Source organism: Podarcis vaucheri, assembly GCF_965113315.1.
Source record: "Podarcis vaucheri genome assembly, chromosome: 3".
Taxonomy (NCBI): Eukaryota; Metazoa; Chordata; class Lepidosauria; order Squamata; family Lacertidae; genus Podarcis; species Podarcis vaucheri.
In genome coordinates this window covers 3,463,382-3,486,022 of record NC_138761.1, presented here as the reverse complement: position 1 = coordinate 3,486,022, position 22,641 = coordinate 3,463,382, and the positions used below count along the sequence as shown (strand labels likewise).

Sequence of the window (22,641 nt, the reverse complement as noted above, 5' to 3'; positions counted from 1 at the left end):
AGACAGAATCGAGATTCAACATGACCTTAACAGATCGGACAACTGGGACCAAACTAACAAACTGAAATTCAATGGGGATAAATGCAAGGATAAATGCACTTAGGCAGGAATGGTCAGCTGCACAAATGTAATATGTAAATCTGAAAAGGATCTAGGGGTCTTAGGAGACCACAAGCGGCCTAGGACCCTTGTACCTACAGGACCGCCTCTCCCGATATGCCCCGTGGAGGACCTTAAGGTCCATAAATAGCAACACTCTATAGGTCCCGGGGGGGACGCGGGTGGCGCTGTGGGTAAAAGCCTCAGCGCCTAGGGCTTGCCGATCGAAAGGTCGGCGGTTCGAATCCCCGCGGTGGGGTGTGCTCCCGCTGCTCGGTCGCAGCAGCACCCCCGCTGCTCGGTCCCAGCAGCACCCCCGGGTGCAAGTAGATAAATAGGTACCGCTTACCAGCGGGAAGGTAAACGGCGTTCCGTGTGCTGCGCTGGCTCGCCAGATGCAGCTTTGTCACGCTGGCCACGTGACCCGGAAGTGTCTCCGGACAGTGCTGGCCCCCGGCCTCTTGAGTGAGATGGGCGCACAAACCCCAGAGTCTGTCAAGACTGGCCCGAGAAAGGGCAGGGGTACCTTTACCTTTACCTTATAGGTCCCGGGCCCTAAGGAAGTCAGATTAGCCTCAACCAGAGCCAGGGCCTTTTCAACACTGGCTCCAGCCTGCTGCAACGCTCTGTCTCATGAGACCAGGGCTCTGCAGGATCTGATTTCTTTCTGTAGGGCCTGTAAGACAGAGTTGTTCCACCTGGCCTTTCGCTTGGAATCAACTTGATCCCCTTCCCCTCTTTCCTTTCCTTTCTCCTTCTGTGATGGAACTCCTATTTGGGGACTTCCCTGGCTTTTCTGGCCCACGTAGGACCAGTCTGGATAGTTAGCCTTGGTGAAGATTTGACGTTTCCCCCCACCACCTCCAACAGTTTTTGATCTGGGCTTCCACTCAAACGAGGCTGCATTTTAAGTAGTATTATAATCTTGTTTTTAAGTTGTATTTTAATCAATTGTTTTTATACCTGATGTTAGCCGCCCTGAGCCCGGTCTTGGCCAGGGAGGGCGGGGTATATATAAAATTAAATAAATAAACAAACAAATAAAAATAAACACGTCAACAATTTGATGAAGCAGCAAAAAAGAAGAAGAGGAGTTTGGATTTGATATCCCGCCTTTCACTCCCCTTCAGGAGTCTCAAAGCGGCTAACAATCTCCTTTCCCTTCCTCCCCCACAACAAACACTCTGTGAGGTGAGTGGGGCTGAGAGACTTCAGAGAAGTGGGACTGGCCCAAGGTCAGCCAGCAGCTGCATGTGGAGGAGCGGAGACGCGAACCCGGTTCACCAGATTACGAGACTACCGCTCTTAACCACTACACCACACTGGCTGCATCAACAGAGGCACAGTGTCCAGACTAAGGAATTGGAGACAGCAAGAACTTCTGAACAGAAGTCGCTGGAAACCACAGGAGAGGAGAATGCTCTCGGGCTCAAATCCTGCTTGTAGGTTTCCATTTGCAGCCTCCGGATAGCCACTGTGCAAACAGGATCCTGGATTAGTAATAATAATAATTTATATGCCACTCTGGGCAGCTTCCAACGAATTAAAACAGCAAACGCAGTAAAGCATCAAGCATTAAAAACTTCCCCACACAGGGCTGCCTTTTTCTAAAGATCCAATAATAATTTATTATTTAGAGAGCACATTGGATTGATCCAGCAGCCTCCGTCTTATGTCCTTATGAGAACATTACTCATAAGGATTGCAATGCAATCCACAGGTGCAATTGCTGAAACTCAGGAACCAACCTACAGAGAGAAAGTCATTTCCACGCAATGTCCGCATGCAGAAAAGCTCCTCACCTGAACTCCCGTCAGGTCCTGCAGCTCCTTCAGAGCCGAGTCAAAATCTTTGACGAGGATGGTGGCCATGCCCATCTCCCGAGCGGGCTTCAAGTTTGCCCCAGTGTCATCCAGAAAAATAACCTGGCGCGAGGAAAAAGCAAAAGCCAGAGTCAGCTGAAAGGAAAGGAGGAACGCACCTATCCTGTTCTGCCATTATTAGATCTAGTGGGCCTCTGACTACCTCGTGGCTGCAAGGAATGCCTTGTGTATACAGTGGTACCTCGCAAGATGAATGCCTCGCAAGACGAAAAACTTGCAAGACGAAAGAGTTTTTCGTTTTTTGAGTTGCTTCGCAAGACGAATTTCCCTATGGGCTTGCTTCGCAAGACAAAAAAACGAAAACGTCTTGCAAGTTTGTTTCCTTTTTCTTAAAACCGTTAATACCCAGGGTGCATTGCTTGAAGAGGTGCAGTTGCGACTTGACTTCGAGGAGCAACTCATAGCACGCGGTGTGGTAGCCTTTTTTGAAGACTCTGGTGATTTTGAAGACTTTGGGAAACCATGCTTCGCAAGACGAAAAATTCGCAAGGCAAAAAAACTCTCAGAACGAATTAATTTCGTCTTGCGAGGAACCACTGTATACACCACAATTTTCTTTTTAAAAAACTTATTCTGCACTCAGCCAGTCCTAATTCTGCAGCAAGGAAAACAGGACTGTCCTGATTTGCCTAGGGAACTGGCATAATCTGAAGGGGCTAGGAGTCATGACACCACCCTCTGCCCCCAAAACCTTCAAGGGATTTGATCCATCCATCCCTCAGACCTTCTAGATCAGCCAGCCCCAAGCATAACCCCATAGCCACTGGGGAAGACTACAATCTGCAGCAGAATGCTGGTGGACAAGCTAGGAAAGAGCCTAGAGATCCATTATCTGCAATCCTGGGCTTCACACTTTTAACTATGTGGCCTGGCAAGATTGAATCAAAACAGCAGCCAAGTGGGGGCAGTTAACCCTTTTCCCGCCACAATTTCCCGGACAGCTCACAGTCTCTTTCTCTCTCTCTCTCCTTTGAAGTACTGGCTGATGACATGTAAGAACAACTCCCTAAGAACGGGTGCCTGAGTTTGATTCCTGCCCCCTACTTCAATAATAATAATAATAATAATAATAATAATAATTTTTTTTTATTTATACCCCGCCCATCTGGCTGAGTTTCCCCAGGCACTCTGGGCGGCTGTCCCTTCTCCCTTGCGTGTTGTGCTCCCCCCCCTTTAAATTGGCCTAGGGAACTGGCATAATCTGAAGGGGCTAGGAGTCATGACACCACCCTCTGCCCCCAAAACCCTCAAGGGATTTGATCCATTCACCCCTCTGACCCTCTAGGTCAGCCAGCCCCAAGCATAACCCCATAGCCACTGGGGAAGACTACAATCTGCAGCAGAATGCTGGTGGACAAGCTAGGAAAGAGCCTAGAGATCCATTATCTGCAATCCTGGGCTTCACACTTTTAACTCTGTGGTCTGGCAAGATTGAATCAAAACAGCAGCCAAGTGGGGGCAGTTAACCCTTTTTCCGCCACAATTTCCTGGACAGGTCACAGTCTCTTTCTCTCTCTTTCTCCTTTGGAGGACTGGCTGATGACATGTAAGAACAGCTCCCTAAGAACGGGTGCCTGAGTTTGATTCCTGCCCCCTACTTCCATCCCTGTCCCTTCTCCCTTGTGTGATGTGCTCCCCCCCCCTTTAGATTGGCAGCTTGTGGGCAGGGACTGTTTCAACTGATCACATGTAGGCTACTCAGGGAGCCTTTTTAACTGAAGAGTTGAATACAAACATGCCAAGTATGAGTGTGTGTCTGTGTGTGCACGTGTGTGTGTGTGTGAGAGAGAGAGAGAGAGAGAGAGCGCCAAACAAACATACACACTGCAATTTGCTCTGTTTGGAATGGGACCACAGGCCTTATCCCCTCTAATGTGGCAAAGAGTATACTGAGTGTGTGGATCAAATCAGGAAAATGGTATGGGTTTGCTCTCCCCATTGACCACCACTGGGGTCCAAATTACATGTATATACACACAGACCTACTTCTGAAACTAAAATGAAAGAGAAAGGAGAACGGATCATGGATTTTCTCCCAAGGCCTCATCCAATTTGCTCTCTGAATCCTTGTTTTTCACCACAAGATCCATTCCCGCCACCATCCTGTGGCCAAGTTTGACAGGTAGGTGAGGATACTCGCTTGACATCACGACGACATCAGGTGAGCCATTTTTTGCTCGCGCAGTCAGCTGATTGTTGGCAATTGCAAAGGGGTGGGGGAGTTGTGGGTGCTGCCAAGCAGCTGATCAGTGGTGCATACAAGCCCCTTTTTGGCCCTGCCATGTCTTTACCTGCCACACAACTGGCACTGAGTGTACAGAGGAAAACAACCAAGATGATCAAGGGTCTGGAAACCAAATCTTACGGGGAAAGTTGGAGGGCGCTGGGTGTGTTTAGCCTGGAGAAGAGGAGACTGAGAGGTGACAGGATGGTCACCTTCAAATATCTGAAGGGCTGTCACATGGAAGATGGAACAAGCTTGTTTTCTGCTGCTCCACAGGGGAGGAGCTGAACCAATGGATTCGAACTACAGTGGTACCTCGGGTTAAGCACTTAATTCGTTGCGGAGCTCTGTTCTTAACCTGAAACTGTTCTTAACCTGAAGCACCACTTTAGCTAATGGGGCCTCCTGCTGCCACTGGGTGATTTCTGTTCTCATCCTGAAGCAAAGTTCTTAACCTGAAGCACTATTTCTGGGTTAGCGGAGTCTGTAACCTGAAGCGTGTGTAACCCGAGGTACCACTGTACAAGGAAGGAGATTCTGGCTAAACAGTAGGGAGAACTTTCTGACAGTGAAAGGTTCCTCACCACCATCCCTGCACCAGAGCCTAGAAGCATAGAATTGTAGAGTTGAAAGTGACCCCAGGGGTCATCTAGTCCAACCCCCTGCAGTTCAGGACTGATGTTAAACACATCTGGAGAGAGAGAGAGAGATCCTGAAAGGAACAACAGAAGTTTTTGCAAGTACAAGACCGAAGAAGAAGAAGAAGAAGAAGAAGAAGAAGAAGAAGAGTTTGGATTTGATATCCCGCTTTATCACTACCTGAAGGAGTCTCAAAGCGGCTCACAATCTCCTTTCCCTTCCTCCCCACAAAAAACAATCTGCGAGGTGAGTGGAGCTGAGAGACTTCAGAGAAGTGTGACTAGCCCAAGGTCACCCAGCAGCTGCAGGTGGAAGAGTGGGGAAGCGAACCCGGTTCCCCAGATTACGAGTCTACTGCTCTTAACCACTACACCACACTGGCTCTCAGATGTGTGCCACCCACCTCTTCAGGTTTCACTTTCAGCACATCCAGTGCATACTCATAGATCTTGGGATCTGGCTTTTGCAGACCGACACGGCATGACTCAATCACCCGGTCAAAATATCTGTTCAGCAGACACAGGGCAAGGCCTGTACGGTGCCTGAAGTGGCTGTCATCAACCCAGTTGTTGGTCAGGACAGCTGTCTTGAAGCCTGGAAGGGGAGAGGCAGGAGAGTCAGAAGATGAACCAAAGCCCAGGCCACATTCCGTACCATAGTTAGGAAATACGTCTTAATTCCAGGTGTGGATTCAGATAGCATAAAGAATTAGGGTGCAGGGAGAAGGGCTTGGGTACTTTGTAAACCGCCCTGCGATCTTCGGGTGAAGGGTGGCATGGAAATTTAATAATAATAGAAATGACCTGTCAGGGAACTGACATCGGAGGAAAGGGAAGTGGTAAGGCTCCCAGAGACTGGGAGAGAGTCAACAGCCAAAGCAGGGACCAGCAGGGGGAGCGCGGGGTCTCTGGAGGAGGATCTCAGTAATGCTGAGAGAGACGCAGCAGCCCAGGCAGGAAGCAGCAGGGGAGAGAAAGGGGTGAGAGACACTTCGAGCGAAAATAGCGGGGAGGTGTCAGAAGCAACTGCAGGGAGACCCATGCTTCGCCGGAAGCTGCCACGTCATGAGTCCAGGAGACGCGTTTCCGTTAAGGAACTTCTTTGCTGGAAGCGCTTCCGCAGACAGCCACTGTCAGACTCTACTAGTGACTAGAGCAGACATGTCTGAGGAACTCTGTCACACACAGAGGTTTGTGGGGTCGCACAAACTCTGAAGGGGCACAATTTTAAGCAGGGGCACAATTTTAAGAGGGGGGAGAGCAGGGAGAAACGGAGCAGGTAAAAGCCAACGCCTGGTTGCCAGCAGGGCACTGCAGCCAGGCCAAAGAGCAGTGAAAGTGCCCCTTCCCCAAGTGCCAGTGCCAGAAGCTCCTCGACCTGCTCTAGTGATTGAAGTGTCGCTAGAGCTGCAAAATGGACACCCCCTAAAAATAAAGGCGCTGTTGGACTCAGGCAGCTCCTGCAATTTCATGAGCAAGGAGTTTGCTGCTGAGCACCAGATACAGACTATCCCTTTAAGCAACCCCCTGCAGGTGACCACGATCGATGGCAGGGAACTGTTGGGAGGAGGCGTCAGCTTGCAGACCGTCCCAATGATAATGAGGGTGGCAAGGCACACAGAACTGATAGCGTTTAATGTGGCCACCTTGGGAGGCGCTCCCATTATTTTGGGAATGAGCTGGCTAGCCCTACATGATCCGCTGGTGGGCTGGCATCAAAGAGTGGTTTCCTTCGGTTCCGCACACTGCTTAGAACACTGCAGGGCGGAAAAGGGGTCAGCAGGGGCCCAAGCCACCCTAGCAGGGACGGAAGTAATGGAGAAGGGGAAGGTGCCACCACAGTATGCTGATCTCAGCGACGTGTTCAGCGAGAAGGAAGCGGACCAACTACCCCCGCATAGGCCCTTTGATTGCCAGATCAATTTACTCCCTGGAGCACAGCTTCCTGTAGGCAAGTTGTATGCCATGTCAGACAGGGAGATGCAGGAGTTGCGAGCGTTCATTGACAAGAACCTGAAGAGAGGCTTCATCAGAGAGTCCAAGGCAGCGGGGGGTAGCCCAGTGTTTTTTGTGGATAAAAAAAAACACGGACAAGCCGAGGCTGGTATGTGACTTTCGGGCCCTAAATGCAGTGACAGAGCCGGCGGCTTTTCCTATGCCCAGGATTGATGATATTTTGACCAGGGTGCGAAAAGGAAAGATTTTTACAAAGCTGGACCTAAGGGGGGCGTACAACCTGATACGTATAAGGAAAGGGGATGAATGGAAGACCACCATGTTCACCCCTTTGGGGGCATTTGAATACCTCGTTATGCCTTTTGGATTACAAACAGGCTCCGCGTGTTTTCAAGCCTTTATGAACCATGTACTGGGGCCTTTGCTCTACAAGAATTGCGTGGCCTTCTTAGATGACGTGTTGGTGTATTCGGAGAATGAGGAGCAACATGTGAGAGACGTCAGAGAAGTGTTGAGCAGGCTGCAAGCCAACAGACTGTGGGTGAAACTGGAGAAGTGTCAGTTTCATACCAAGGAGGTGGAATTCCTGGGGTACCGCTTGTCAGACAAGGGGTTGGCCATGGACCCCGGCAAGGTTCAAGCGGTGCTGGAATGGAAAACACCCAAGACCAAGAAGGATGTGCAGAGGTTCCTAGGGTTTGGAAACTTTTATCGTAAGTTCATCCGAAACTTCGCCCACCTGACGGCGCCCATCACGGACTGTCTCAGCAGCAAAAAGAAGTTTGTTTGGACGGGGGAGGCGGAGCGAGCGTTTGAGGAACTGAAAAGGGCCTTCGCCTCTGACGAACAACTTCTACATGTGGATTTACAAAAAAAGCTGAGGGTCGAAACAGACGCTTCTGACAGAGCCATAGGGGCGGTGCTTCTTCTGCGGCCGGGGAAGGAGGGGTCAGAGTGGCGACCGTGTGCCTTCTTTTCGCGAAAGCTGAACAAATCTGAGAGAAACTACACGGTGTACGACCGGGAACTTCTTGCGATTTATGAGGCCTTCCGGAGATGGAGGCACCTACTAATTGGTGCACAACAGAAGGTGCAAGTGTGCACGGACCATAAGAATCTAGAGTATTGGAGAACTGCGCGAGTGCTCAACCAAAGGCAGTTGAGATGGGCCCAGGAGTTCTCCAAATTTAACTTTGAGATTTGTTATGTACCAGGCCCGGAGAACGTGAGGGCGGACGCTCTCTCACGCAAACCTGAATATTTGGAGGGAGAGGGTGCACCCGAAGAGACCCATGTCATTCCCGAGGACCGCTGGGTGTGTGGGGCGGCTTTGGTGGGGCAAAGGGAACTGGTAGAGGGAACGGTGCAGGATGAATACGCCCAGGACAAACTCAGGGGTCTCAGGAGGGAGGGAGACAAACCCGGGGGTTTTGAGGAGAGAAACGGGGCGTTGTACTACAAGGGAGCGTTATACATACCTGAAGGGGAATTGAGGGAAAAGGTACTCAAGCAACTGCACGATAGCCCCACAGCAGGGCATTTTGGGCAACACAAAACCATGTGGCTGGTTACCAGGGAATTCTGGTGGCCCAAGGTCAGGGAAGATGTGCGTGAATATGTGAGAGGGTGTGACCGATGTCAACGAGCCAAGGGGGAGAGGCGGGCACCGGCAGGTTTATTAGAACCACTACCCACGCCGGAAAGACCATGGGAGGCAGTGGCAATAGATTTCATGACTGATCTGCCCAGGTCCAAAGGGAAGGCAGCCATTATGGTTGTGGTAGACCTGTTAACCAAGATGGCCCACTTTATAGCCTGCTCACATGCGGTCACAGCAGAAGAAACCGCTAAATTGTTTGTGGAAAATGTGTTTAGGTTGCATGGTGCCCCCTTGAGGGTGGTTTCGGACCGAGGGAAACAATTTACTTCCAGGTTCTGGAGGAAGCTCATGAGCTTATTGCATGTAGAGGTGAATTTTTCCACTGCCCGTCATCCAGAAACCAATGGGCAGGCGGAAAGAGCTAATGGTGTCCTCCAGCAATATTTGAGGTGTTATGTGAATGACAGAGAGAATGATTGGGTGGAGAAGCTGGCGTTGGCAGAATTTGCCTATAACAATGCAGAGAACGTGTCCACGGGGATGAGCCCTTTTTTGGCCAATCACGGGTGTCATCCCCGAGCCTTCCCAGGGGGGGAGGGGGAGAACTGGAGCGTTCCTGCCGCAGAACAGTTCGTTGAAGAAATGGAAGCGATCCATCGCCAGCTCCAACTTAATTTAAACAAGGCGAAGGAGGAATATAAGAGGCAGGCAGACAAAACCAGAAGGGAAGGGGAAAGCATTAGGGTGGGGGACCAGGTGTGGCTGTCCACCCAAGGGTTACCATTTAAAGGAGGTTGTAAGAAGTTAAGACCCAAAAGACTGGGCCCATTTGAAGTCACGCAACAGGTCAACCCAGTGGCTTTCAGACTCCGGTTACCGAACCACATGAAGTTGCACCCAGTGTTCCACAGATCATTGCTGTCACCGTATATAGGGGACAGAGAGGGGAGGGTCAATAGGGGACCAGCTATGGAGGAAAAAGAACACAGCTACCATGTAGCGGAGATTCTCGATTCCAGGTGGAGGGGAGAGCAAGTAGAGTATTTGGTAATGTGGGAAGGGGAGCCGGAGTCGGAAAACACCTGGGTCAGGGCAGAGGATGTAGATGACGAGGTTTTGATTGAAACTTTTCATCAGAGATTCCCTAGAAAACCCCAGCCAGTGGCGAGGTTCCGGAGGGAATACTTCGCCACCACCGACGACGAAGAAGAGTTGGAGGGGTTCGCTGATTCCGAGGTGGAGGAGGATTCAGCGAGTCGGAACGAAGACCGATGGAGGGAATTGTTCGAGACGTCGGAAGATGAAGAGGATTCTTTTAGGGGTTTCAGCTCCTCACCGCCCAGAGGAGAGAGTAGGGGCGGGGGAGAGGGGGGCCCTGGAGGGGAGGTGGATGTCAGGGAACTGACATCGGAGGAAAGGGAAGTGGTAAGGCTCCCAGAGACTGGGAGAGAGTCAACAGCCAAAGCAGGGACCAGCAGGGGGAGCGCGGGGTCTCTGGAGGAGGATCTCAGTAATGCTGAGAGAGACGCAGCAGCCCAGGCAGGAAGCAGCAGGGGAGAGAAAGGGGTGAGAGACACTTCGAGCGAAAATAGCGGGGAGGTGTCAGAAGCAACTGCAGGGAGACCCATGCTTCGCCGGAAGCTGCCACGTCGTGAGTCCAGGAGACGCGTTTCCGTTAAGGAACTTCTTTGCTGGAAGCGCTTCCGCAGACAGCCACTGTCAGACTCTACTAGTGACTAGAGCAGACATGTCTGAGGAGCTCTGTCACACACAGAGGTTTGTGGGGTCGCACAAACTCTGAAGGGGCACAATTTTAAGCACAAGCAGCTAACCATCCCCTGACATGACCCATTCAGAGGGGAAAGCTTTCATGCTGCACCTGTTTTCGGAATACTGTCATATTGCTTTTCTGTTGGATCGCTGTACAGTGGACGCTCGGGCTGCAAACGTTGATTGGTGTGGGATGCACGTTCGCAAAGCCATTTCCGAGCTTGGGAGGAGAGGGGGTTGCGGGCTACCCCCTCCCACACATGAGGGGGCTGGCCTTTTGCCCCCACGAGATCCAGGGAATCCCTGGGCGTGCCTTTGACTCGGCCCACCAATCGGCGGGCTGGGGAGGCGTGGCCTAGCATTCTTAAGGCCAGGTACGCCCGGGGACCGCCCTCTTTCCCCTTGCCAGCTGAGCGGTTTTCCCATCCCACCCACCCTTAGGCTTAGCTAGGTATGACCTTGCTATGGACTCCGGTTGGTCGCCGCAAGGGGCCTGGTAGGAATTTTTCCAATTTGGCGCACTGTCAGCCTTTTGGTTTTTTCGCCTACCTCGTAGCAAACGTCACAACTTCCGCGGTATTGGCGGTTAGGCATTGGCAGGGTTCATTGTTATGCAAATGAATGGGGGGGAAGGAAGCGCCATCAGCTTCCCCCAAGGAAAGGGTAGTCCGGTAGAGGACTCCGGGGGGCGTTGCCTTGTCCGAAACCTAGGGAGGTAAGGGCCTCCGGTACGCCCCCGAGCAGTGACACCCGTGGGATCCTAGTTGGCGTACTTCAACAGGACTCCCACGGCTTGTGGATAACCCTTCCCAGTCTCCATGCCGGGTAGTCGATAGGAGCCAATGCCTAAGGCCAATACCTTTCAATTCTGTAATCAATAAAGTTGTGGCCTTTTTATGCCCATTAACCTTAAATAATGTATCCAGTGTCTGCATTTCACATGGGGGAGGGGACTTGCCACGCAACTCGCAGCAGCACGTCTGTGCACATGCGGGTTGCGATTCGGTGCTTCTGAGCATGCGCAAAGCACAATTTAGTGCTTCTGCGCATGTGCGACCGCCGAAACCCGGAAGTAACCCGTTCCGCTACTTCCGGGTTTTGGTGCTCCGTAACCTGAAAAAACGGAACCTGAAGCGTCTGTAACCTGAGGCATGACTATGCCACTTTGAGAGTTTTTAAAATGTTAAGCGTTTCAGAAATGCTTTTAAACATACAAGCAATAAACGAAGGATATCAACATTGTGAATAAATAAAGGGCTCTTTCTAAGCTCACAAAAAAGCACCCTACAAAAATACCACACCAACATAGCCGTGAACCATCGGAGGCACCCAGGTTGTGTAACAGCCACCCCTTGCCACACGAAGGAGCCATTACCGTTCTCCCTGAGCCTCACAGCTGCCCGCAGGAAAGGGGTATTGAAGGAATGTTCCTCCATCAATTTCTCAACGACCTGAGCCACCGAGAACTCTTTTGGGAGGGAGGCTCCGGAGGCACCAGCAGCCTTCTTACAGTCTTCTTCAAAGCCGGCCATCATCTGAAACACAGGAATACAGAAGGCTGCTTCATGACAAGTCAGACCATTGGGTCCCACTACCTCAGTGTTGAAGTATGGAAGTGAGAGTTGGACCATAAAGAAGGCTGATCGCCAAAGAATGGATGCTTCTGAATTCTGGTGCTGGAGGAGACTCTTGAGAGTCCCATGGACTACATGAAGATCCAACCTCTCCATTCTGAAGGAAATCAGCCCTGAGTGCTCACTGGAAGGACAGATCCTGAAGCTGAGGCTCCAAGACTTTGGCCACCTCAGGAGAAGAGAAGACTCCCTGGAAAAGACCCTGATGTTGGGAAAGATGGAGGGCACAAGGAGAAGGGGACGACAGAGGACGAGATGGTGGGACAGTGTTCTGGAAGCTACCAGCATGAGTTTGACCAAACTGGGGGAGGCAGTGGAAGACAGGAGGGCCTGGCATGCTCTGGTCCAGGGGGTCACGAAGAGGCGGACATGACTAGACAACAAAACAACAACAACACCTCAGTGTTGTCTGAATGGATGGAGAGCAGCTCTCCAGGGTTTCCAGGCTTTATAGGTTCCCTACCCAGGGACTGAACCTGGGACCTTCTGCAGGTGACCTGCCACAGATTTACGATCTTCCCTGTGTGCTCCCCAGCCATCAAACCTTAGGGAGAATTGCATTATTTATCTTGAAACAGTTGTGCAAGAAAAGGCTAGGTCTTTCCAGCAAGCGCGATTGAGAAGGCAGGTATTTGAGAAGGTATTTCGGATCCCACCGGACCAGGCCTGACGGAACTGTCCTGCTGTCTAGAGATCCCAACGATGGAACTCCCCATGACACGCTCTGCCCCAAGCCAAGACCCCCCCCAGCCCCTCAGTCTTACCTGAGTGAGTGCCATCTGGCCCGTCATCACTTTGGAGAAGTGTCCATCATTGCCTCCTTGCAAGGCAGCATTTTGGAAGAAATCGCTAGAAGATGAAAGCACACGCACACATACAAAATTAGACCACAGTAAGACTGGCAAATGAATCTCTGCTCCACTGTAAATTAATAATATGATGATGATGATGATGAATTTATTATTTCGGTCACAGACCAGTTCCAGCCCACATACAATATCAAGGAATCATAAAACACAATAGGGATACATATGAATTTGCAAATTAGGTATAACAGCGACAATACAGATATAGCAACAGTTAATAAATATATAAATTAAAATTTAGTCGCTAACATATAACCTAAAACTATCATTTAAGGCCTTAATCATTATGATAGCACAGCTTGTTAATAAATAATAATAATAATAATAATAATAATAATAATAATAATAATAATAATAATAACAATAATAATAACAATAATAATTTATTATTTATACCCCACCCATCTGGCTGAGTTTCCCCAGCCACTCTGGGCAGCTTCCAGTCGAGTGTTAAAAACAATACAGCATTAAATATTAAAAGCTTCCCAAAACAGGGCTGCCTTCAGATGTCTTTTAAAGATAAGATAGCTGCTTATTTCCTTGACATCTGATGGGAGGGCATTCCACAGGGCGGGTGCCACCACCGAGAAGGCCCTCTGCTTGGTTCCCTGTAACCTCACTTCTCGCAATGAGGGAACCGCCAGAAGGCCCTCGGCGCTGGACGTCAGTGTCCAGGCAGAACGATGGGGGTGGAGACGTTCCTTCAGGTACCTTAAGTTTTATTAATTTTAATAATATTAATATTCCACCTTTCATCCGAAATACAGAGCGGCTTACAATATACAGTGGTACCTCAGGTTAAGTACTTTATTCGTTCCGAAGGTCTGTTCTTAACCTGAAATTGTTCTTAACCTGAAGCGCCTCCCATTGCCACCGCGCCGCCGGAGCACGATTTCTGTTCTCTCCCTGTTCTTAACCCGAGGTACTATTTCTGGGCTAGTGGAGTCTGTAACCTGAAGCGTCTGTAATCTGAAGCGTATGTCACCCGAGGTACCACTGTAACATATATAAATGAAACAAACACACCCTGAAAACCAAGCAGGGCTTCCCACTTTACACCAAGGGTCGGTAAACTCAGGCCTTCTGTGGCCCCCACATTCTCTCCAAGTGGCCCTTGCGACTCTCCAGACCACGCCCCCTTTAGCAGGCTTGCACCAGGCTGGAATGTGTCCTGGAACTCTGATAATGCCTTTGGCTTGCCTGGATGGAAGGAGGAGGGGGCTCCCGTGCATATGTATAGAAAGCAGCCTAGCGTTCAAAAGGGTATACAGTGGTGCCCCGCAAGACAAATGCCCCGCAAGACGGAAAACTCGCTAGACGAAAGAGTTTTCCGTTTTGGAGGTGCTTCGCAAAACGAATTTCCTATGGGCTTGCTTCGCAAGACGACAATGTCTTGCGAGTTCCTACTGGGGTTTCCCCCCTTCCCCCCTTTTTCTAAGCCGCTAAGCAGCTGATCCGATCAGCAGATAAGCCGCTAAAAGCCGCTAATAGCGCTAATCTGCTAATCTGCTAATCCGCTAATCCGTCAATGGGCTTGTTTTGCAAGACGAAAAAACCGCTAGACGAAGAGAATCACAAAACGGATTCTTTTCGTCTTGCGAGGCACCACTGTACATGCCTGGGAAGCCCAACCAAGCCAAGTTTCCCAGAAGCAACAGAACATGGAGCAGACCAGTGACTCATCTGGCCTGGGAGGCTTATCTAACTTTTCTCTATCCATCTTCCCCATTCTATAATTTTGAAAACTTGCACCATGCCCCCTGTTGCTGGCCTTTTCTTGAAACTGAAAAGCCCCGGCGTTGCCTAACTTCACGGGGAGCCACTCCACCCCCTTGATCATTCTAGTTGCATTCTAGGAAGGACTTTGGTGGGCCTTGCAGGGTTCAAAGGAAGGGGGTATACAGGCAAAGAGGCTTCACAAGCAGGGGAGGGAGTCCTGTGGACAAAAGGGAGTCAACTAGAGCTCAAGGACAAACTCTTATTCAATTGCATCAATGGAAATGCCAGCCAGCACCACAGGTTTAAGTTTGAACTCCAAAGCTATAAAAGTGATGGCTTCACCAATCCGACTGCATTCAAAACTGTTGCAACCAGCCCTGGGACCTTAGGGTGGAGGGTGGGTTGTTAATTAAAGCAATAATAATCTTTCCAGGCATACCCTTGTAGTACTAAGATGTCAAGAAGGGAAACGGACCAAACCTCAGGTTCTTTCATCTGCCTCCTTTTCAATCAGATAATCTCCAGCCTTTGTAATTAAGGCAGTATCCGTATCTCTTTGTTCCGGGGAACTGCTCAAGGGCGGATTCTGACTAAGTGAGTTTTAGCCTTTCCAGGTGAAATGTACGCAATACCTTGGAAGCCGGTGCTTGGTGTTTTAATCTCTTTGGTGCTCTTTCATTATTGCGGGGTGGAACAGGCGATAGGGAGGAAGGAAGATTAAGACCCAGTTGTTGGTGGCATCTGTCTATCTCAGGAGACAATGGAGTGTGCCTCTGGGGGTGAAGCCAAAAGGCTGTGTTGTTAGTGACCGCCGGACCCCCAAGCCTGGGAAGTGTGCATAGAGGTCCCAGGCTGCCCAGACGACAAGCCCTCCATCTTGGCCTTGCCGATGTGGCCCCAAGGAAACCAGGGTAAGATGTTTGGCAGCAGGGAAGGAGAGTCCACCATCTCACACTGGGAGCCTGTTCCACTGCGTATAAATATTATGAAATGGATGGATGGATGATAACAGAACCCTGTCCCAGGCCATGATGGCTACATACTCCACCAGTGTATTGGAGGGAATATGGCTCTGAATGCATTGCTGAGAATCACAGGTGTTGAAGAAGAAGAAGAAGAAGAAGAAGAAGAAGAAGAAGAAGAAGAAGAAGAGTTTGTATTTGATATCCTGCTTTATCACTACCCAAAGGAGTCTCAAAGCGGCTAACATTCTCCTTTCCCTTCCTCCCCCACAACAAACACTCTGTGAGGTGAGTGGGGCTGAGAGACTATAGAGAAGTGGGACTAGCCCAAGGTCACCCAGCAGCTGCATGTGGAGGAGCAGGGAAGCGAACCCGGTTCACCAGATTACGAGTCCACCGCTCTTGCTCATGTTCTGCTCGCTGGTTTCCCAACAGGCTTATGGTTGGCCATTGTGAGCATGGGATGCTGGACTCAACAGACCAGGTGGGCCATTGGCATGATCCTGCAAGCTATTCTTATTTTCTTATGCCCTTTGACACCAATTGCCATAATTGGTTGGTGGTGAATACAGTGGTACTTCAGGTTACATACGCTTCAGGATACATACGCTTCAGGTTACAGACTCCGCTAACCCAGAAATAGTACCTCAGGTTAAGAACTTTGCTTCAGGATGAGAACAGAAATAGTGCTCCGGCGGACCAGCCCCATTAGCTAAAGTGGTGCTTCAGGTTAAGAACAGTTTCAGGTTAAGAACAGACCTCCGGGACGAATTAAGTACTTAACCCGAGGTACCACTGTAACTGGTTGTCTGTAGAGTGTTTTCAATATGGGGGGAGCATTCAGGGCTTTGTGGGAATGGAAGTACCCTTTCTGTCCCAGTGACTGTGGGTCAGGAAGTTGCAGCCCAGCGTGGAAAGGATTCCGTCCAGTGTTCAAAACTCCCATTGTTCTAGGTGCATTTTGCATCAGGGAATTTCATTAGAATGCACACTTTCTGAGCTCTGGGCTCAGTGCTGCGCATAGTTAGCAACAAGAACAAAAATCGTCTGAAAGCACTGCTCTTTCAATGCCAAAAACAGTTCAGCAGAAAGCAGAAATCTTCCTCTTCTAGAAGAAACCACAATAACAATCTGAAAAGCCGGGGGAATTAACTGGCACCTTCTCTGGTCAAGAGAGACGGGTCAGAAAGGTCTTCCTGACGGAAAAAGGGCCATTGCTCCCTGCTAAGCGCCTGCAACCAATTCATTCTGCAAGGGGCAGCGGCAGAAAACAGAACAGCCAGGGAAAGGAGTTTGCCTCCTCACCCGGGGAACCCTTCCTCACACCTCCATGCTGCCCACAAATGAAGGAAAACAAGGAGGCAGAGTTGAGCAAATGAAGGCAGAAGTGTTGAGTGGGAAGGTTGGGGTGAGATGCCAGAGATATAGAGGGGGGGGAAGGGTTGCTTTTCAGCAGCCAGGAAGATTTGGAAAGGAGCATTGGGCAAAACCAGAAAGCCACCCTGATGCGCAATCACTTCCTCAGATTCAGCAACACTTTTTCTCTTTTCTCCTTTTTTCATTTGTTTTTTTCTAGCCACCTTGGGTCCTGGTTCTGGAGAAAGTCAGGAAATAAGTAAAACAGTAGTAGTGCTAATAATGATCATTATTATTTTATGTCCTCCTGCATTCTGTTGTTTCACGTTCCCTTCCCCAGCCTTTCCAGGCAATACTGAAGGGCCTCGTTGAACTGTCCTATTTCTTTGTGTCTCAGCCCTTCTGCCCTGGGCACTGCCATTACTGGCAGCTGTGCAGTTCCACCAATCTGCTGCATGCCTGGGCTTGGGGTTTCAGCAAGTAAAAGGTAAAGGGACCCCTGACCGTTATGTCCAGTCGTGGCTGACTCTGGGGTTGCGGCGCTTATCTTGCTTTATTGGCTGAGGGAGCCGGCATACAGCTTCCGGGTCATGTGGCCAGCATGACTAAGCCGCTTCTGGCGAACCAGAGCAGCGCACAGAAACGCTGTTTACCTTCCCGCTGGAGCGGTACCTATTTATCTACTTGCACTTTGACGTGCTTTCGAACTGCTAGGTTGGCAGGAGCAGGAACCGAGCAACGGGAACTCACCCCGTCGCAGGGATTTGAACCGCCGACCTTCTGATCGGCAAGTCCAAGGCTCTGTGGTTTAACCCACAGTGCCACCCACATCCCTGTCTCAGGAAGTACCATTCTCCAAATGGTGTCTATGTATTAAGTCTCATCCCTCTTTTTTTAAAAAAGCAAAAAACCAAAGGTAAGACACATCATCAACACACAACAAGCAGATCAGCAGAAGTGGGGAACCTGTGGCCCTCCAGATGTTGTGGCCATGTCCCAGCTCCCATCAACCCTCACCGTTGGCCATGCTGACTTCTGGGACTGATAGAGGAGTTGGGTGTTCAACAGCATCTGGAGGGCCACTGGCACCCCACCCCAATATAGAGTGCAAGAAGACAATGTCAGATAAATCTGAGACCCAAAGCTTTCTCAGATGCCTTGTGCTGGGTACCATCCCATGCGGCCATCCACAGATGCCATACAACCTCAAAGCATTCAGGATGGTCAGCACTTTGTGGATAACTCATTATCTCTATCCAAAAGCCTCTTCTAACTTCCCTCTTCCCCTATGTTAAACCAGGAGCAGACACTATATTTACATTTCCAAAACGTATCATTGTGGTCAGCATAAGCCATGCTCAATCCTAAAGGTGTCAAATAACCCTCGGTAGTGATTTTCTTTTAGATTTACAGAGGAAGAACATGCTGACCCTGTAGTAAACATAGCAAATCAAACATTCTAGGACTTGGGAGCCAATCTTATTTCCCCTTCCCTAAGGTTATTGCTCTTAATGAAGGGTGCAAGGCTTTGCACATGAACCCAAATCATGCACTCCTGTAGCAGGGTCTAGCTTCGACAGGTGCTTTAATTTATTATTATTATTTATTATTATTATTATTATTATTATTATTATTATTAATAAAAAAAAAAATTATACCCCGCCCATCTGGCTGGGTTTCCCCAGCCACTCAGGATGGCTCCCAATAACATATGAAAAACACGATAAAACATCAAATATTAAAAACTGCCCTAAACAGGGCTGCCTTCAGATGTTTTCTAAAAGTCAGGTACAGTCATACCTTGGGATGAATACGCTTCACCTTAAATATTTTCGGGTTGCGCTCCATGGCGACCTGGAAGTAATGGAGTGAGCGCATTACTTCCAGGTTTTGCCACTCACGCATGCGCAGACGCTCAAAATGACGTCATGCGCATGCGCAGAAGCGGCGAAACGCGACCCGCGCAGACACACAGTCACGTCTTATGTTCGCTTCTGGATGCGAACGAGGCTCCGGAACAGATCCCGTTCGCATCCAGAGGTACCACTGTAGTTGTTTATTCCCTTGACATCTGATGGGAGGGTGTTCCACAGGGCGGGCGTCACTACCGAGAAGACCCTCTGCCTGGTTTAAGCAACAGAGTTCAGTTATCATTGACAGTCACCTACAATTATGATGTTTTGGTCTCCCATAAATACCCCGTTCTTCCTCCTCCCATTCTTGATGGCACATGGCAAGTTCTACTCTGGCTGCAAGTGTAGCCTTCATATGAAAGAAGTTCCAGAGGCTGTACTTTAACCCGCTTTTGACAGCCAGTGGTGGTGTGTAGTTTAAAGGTGCTGCCCTTGGCTTGGGAAGATCTAGGTTTAAATGAGAGTTCCTCTGAGCCATGAAAATTAGTGAGTAAACTTAGGCTAGTTGCGATCTCCTCCTAACCTACCTCACACAATTGTCAGGGAGTTGACGTGGAGGAGCCCATGTTCCTTGGAAGAAGAGTGAGTAGCAATGTAACAAACAACAGGTGCCTTCTTCATGGCAGCACACAGTTAAACTATGCAACTTGCTCCAGCAGGAGGCAATAGTAAAGGTAAAGGAACCCCTGACCTTTAGGTCCAGTCGTGGCCAGCTCTGGGTTTGCGGCGCTCATCTCGCTTTATTGGCCAAGGGAGCCGGCGTACAGCTTCCAGGTCATGTGGCCAGCATGACTAAGTCACTTCTGGCGAATCAGAGCAGCACACGGAAACGCCGTTTACCTTCCCGCCGGAGCGGTACCTATTTATCTATTTGCACTGGTGTGCTTTCGAACTGCTAGGTTGGCAGGAGCAGGGACTGAGCAACGGGAGCTCACCCCATCGCGGGGATTTGAACTGCAGACCTTCTGATCAGCAAGCCCTAGGCTCTGTGGTTTAACCCACAGCACCACCCGCATCCCAGCTATCATCCTAGATGGCTTTAAAAGAGGATTAGACAAGCTCATGGAGGAAAGGGCTATGAATGGCTGCTAGCTATGCTCGGTCTCCACCCAGTTGGAAGCAGTGATGCTTCTGAAACACCAGGTGCTAGAAGCTGACTGGGGGGAAAGGGCTCTTGCGCTCAGATCCTTCTTGCTGGTTTCTCACAGGCAAATGGTTGGCCATTGCGAGAAAAGGATGCTGGACGAGACTGGCCAGCAGCCAGGTAGAGCAGGCTCTTATTAAGTTCTTATGGAGCTTCAGTATTCAAGGCCAGCACTCGGCTGTGACTTGAACAGACTTGAATTTCTCTTGCCTATTTTTCCTAACTTCCCATTCTTTCACTCTGCTCTTTGATTCCTTCTCTGCACTAAATAGATTCCCTTGGCTTCCCTTCTTAGGATCCCTCTTGGGAACTCAACTTTCTGGAGCTTCTCTTTCTATATTTTTATTTGTACCCTGTTCTTCTGCTCATTGAGAACCCAAAGCAGCCGGAAGCTCTGCATTTCTGATAGAGTTACCTGTCAACTTGAGGGACGCTTAAAGCTCATCCGTTTCCGACGGTTCTGGCACAGTTGCTTCCATTAAGAATGCCCTTTCCTTACATAATGCATATTTATGCTAATTGGCTTCTTTGTTTGGCAGCTCTGCTTTTGTCTCATTTATTTATCATTTCAAATTATAACAGTGCAATCTCGGCCTTCAAAAATCAATGGTAACGAGGACGGGTCAAGGCTCCACGGCGGAACACCTGATTTGCATGCGGAAGGCTCCAGGCTGAATCAGAATCATAGATTCTATCTAGTCCAACCCCCTGCAATGCAGAAATCACAGCTGAAGATTCTGTAATAGATAGGCCAACCAGCCTCTGCTTAAAAACCTCCAAGGAAGGAGTCTACCACCTTCCAAGGGAGTCTCTTCTACTGTCACACTGCTCTTAATGTCAGAAAGTTCTTCCTAATGTTTAGTCGGAACCGCCTTTCTTATAATTTGAAACCATTGGTTCAGGCAGCAGAAAATAACCTTGCCCCATCTTCCATGTGACAGCCCATCAGATATGTGAGGATGGCAATCCTATCACTTCTCAGCCTCCTCTTCTGGACCATCGCCTCGCAGACGTGGGGATACAGGGCATAGCCCGTAACTGGTTGTGCTCTTTTATCTCTGGTCGGGGACAGAGGGTGGCACTAGGGAGGGAAATGTCGTCATGCCACTCCTTGGTGTGTGGAGTGCCACAGGGCGCAATTCTCTCCCCGATGCTTTTTAACATCTTTATGCGCCCCCTTGCCCAGATTATCCGGAGCTTTGGGCTGGGCTGTCACCAATATGCTGATGACACTCAGCTCTATCTGCTGATGGATGGCCACACTGACTCGGCCCCGGACACACTGACCAGATGCTTGGAAGCTGTGGCTGGATGGTTTCGTGGGAGCCGATTGAAACTAAATCCTTCGAAGACAGAGGTCCTATGGCTGGGTCGGGATGGTATGGGGATGAGGGACCAACTCCCTTCTCTTGAGGGGGCCCAGTTAGTGCCATTGCCTTCCGTTAAGAGTTTGGGTGTAATCCTTGACGCCTCCCTTTCCATGGAGGCGCAAGTTACAGCAACAGCCAAGGCGACATTTTTCCACCTTCGCCGCATCAAGCAGTTGGTCCCTTACCTTTCCCGCCCCGATCTGGCCACAGTGATCCATGCGACAGTCATCTCCAGGCTTGACTACTGTAATTCGCTCTATGCGGGGCTGCCCTTGAAGCTGTCCCAGAAACTCCAGCGGGTACAGAATGCTGCAGCGAGGCTCCTCACGGGGTCTCTGCCATGGGAGCATATTCATCCAGTGCTTTACAAGCTGCACTGGCTCCCGGTGGAGTACAGGGTCAGATTTAAGGTGCTGCTTTTGACCTTTAAAGCCCTTCACAGCCTAGGACCCTCGTACCTACGGGACCGCCTTGCCTGGTATGCCCCACGGAGAGCCTCAAGGTCCATAAATAACAACACCCTAGTGGTCCCAGGCCCTAAGGAAGTTAGATTGGCTTCAACCAGAGCCAGGGCCTTTTCAGCACTGGCCCCAACTTGGTGGAACGCTCTGTCTCATGAGACCAGGGCCCTGCAGGATCTGATTTGTTTCCGCAGGGCCTGTAAGACAGAATTGTTCCGCCTGGCCTTTGGCTTGGAGCCAATTTGATTCCCTCCCCCCCCATTTTCTTTTTTCTTTTCCTTCTCCTGCAATGAGGCTACATTTTAATATTTTAATGTTCCATTATTTTAATGTTGTATTTTATTTTTGTTTTTAAGTTGTAATCATTCATCTTGTTTTTATTATTGCTTGTAAGCCGCTCTGAGCCCGGCCTTGGCTGGGGAGGGCGGGGTATAAATAAAAAATTATTATTATTATTATTATTATTATTATTATTATTATTATTATTCTCCAGGCCAAACATCTTCTACTCCCTCAACCATTCCTCATATGGCTTGGTTTCCAGGCCCTTCATCATCCTGCTCAGCCTCCTCTGCACAGCTTCCAACTTGTCAATATCCTTCTTAAACTGCAGTGCCTGGAACGGGACAGAGGACCCCAGGTGGGGTCTGACCAAGGCAGAATAGAGCACTCAGCAGCCCCAGAATCTCCACCTAGTAATTATATCCAGTTGTGGGTCTGGCTGAAGATCAACCAAGGGATTTGGGATGAAAATACAATTTCTCAAGTCTTTTCTAGAAGAGCTTTAGTTGTTCCGTAGACGGACTGTTTCATCCCTCAGGCTAAAGGCTGGGCCTTAGATGGCAGAACCTCTTGTACTGTCTTGATCCTATATCTGCTACCCTGTCCTACCATTAGAAGGCAGCATGTGCTGTCTTGTTCTGTTGCATTTCAGCAACCTCCCCTAATCCCTCTTCTTAAAGCCATCACTCATGAGTGCCTTTGAAAGGATGTCTCCATGTTCCCGATGGAATTTTGCACGTGGTGTGTATGGAGAATGGAAGAAC

General features: G+C 49.6%; 1 protein-coding gene across 1 annotated transcript in view; it reads right to left on the bottom strand.

Annotated features, from left to right (window-relative positions):
- The window catches only part of EPHX2 (epoxide hydrolase 2), a 113,115-nt gene that overhangs the window by 79,715 nt on the left and 10,759 nt on the right, over window positions 1–22,641 (bottom strand). Inside the window, exons 2-5 of the mRNA XM_082217639.1 lie at window positions 12,569–12,653; window positions 11,546–11,705; window positions 5,249–5,439; window positions 1,902–2,024 (exon numbers count right to left, since the gene is read on the bottom strand). Of these exons, the coding sequence (XP_082073765.1) occupies window positions 1,902–2,024; window positions 5,249–5,439; window positions 11,546–11,705; window positions 12,569–12,653 (559 nt within the window). The remainder of the gene's footprint in view (window positions 1–1,901; window positions 2,025–5,248; window positions 5,440–11,545; window positions 11,706–12,568; window positions 12,654–22,641) is intronic.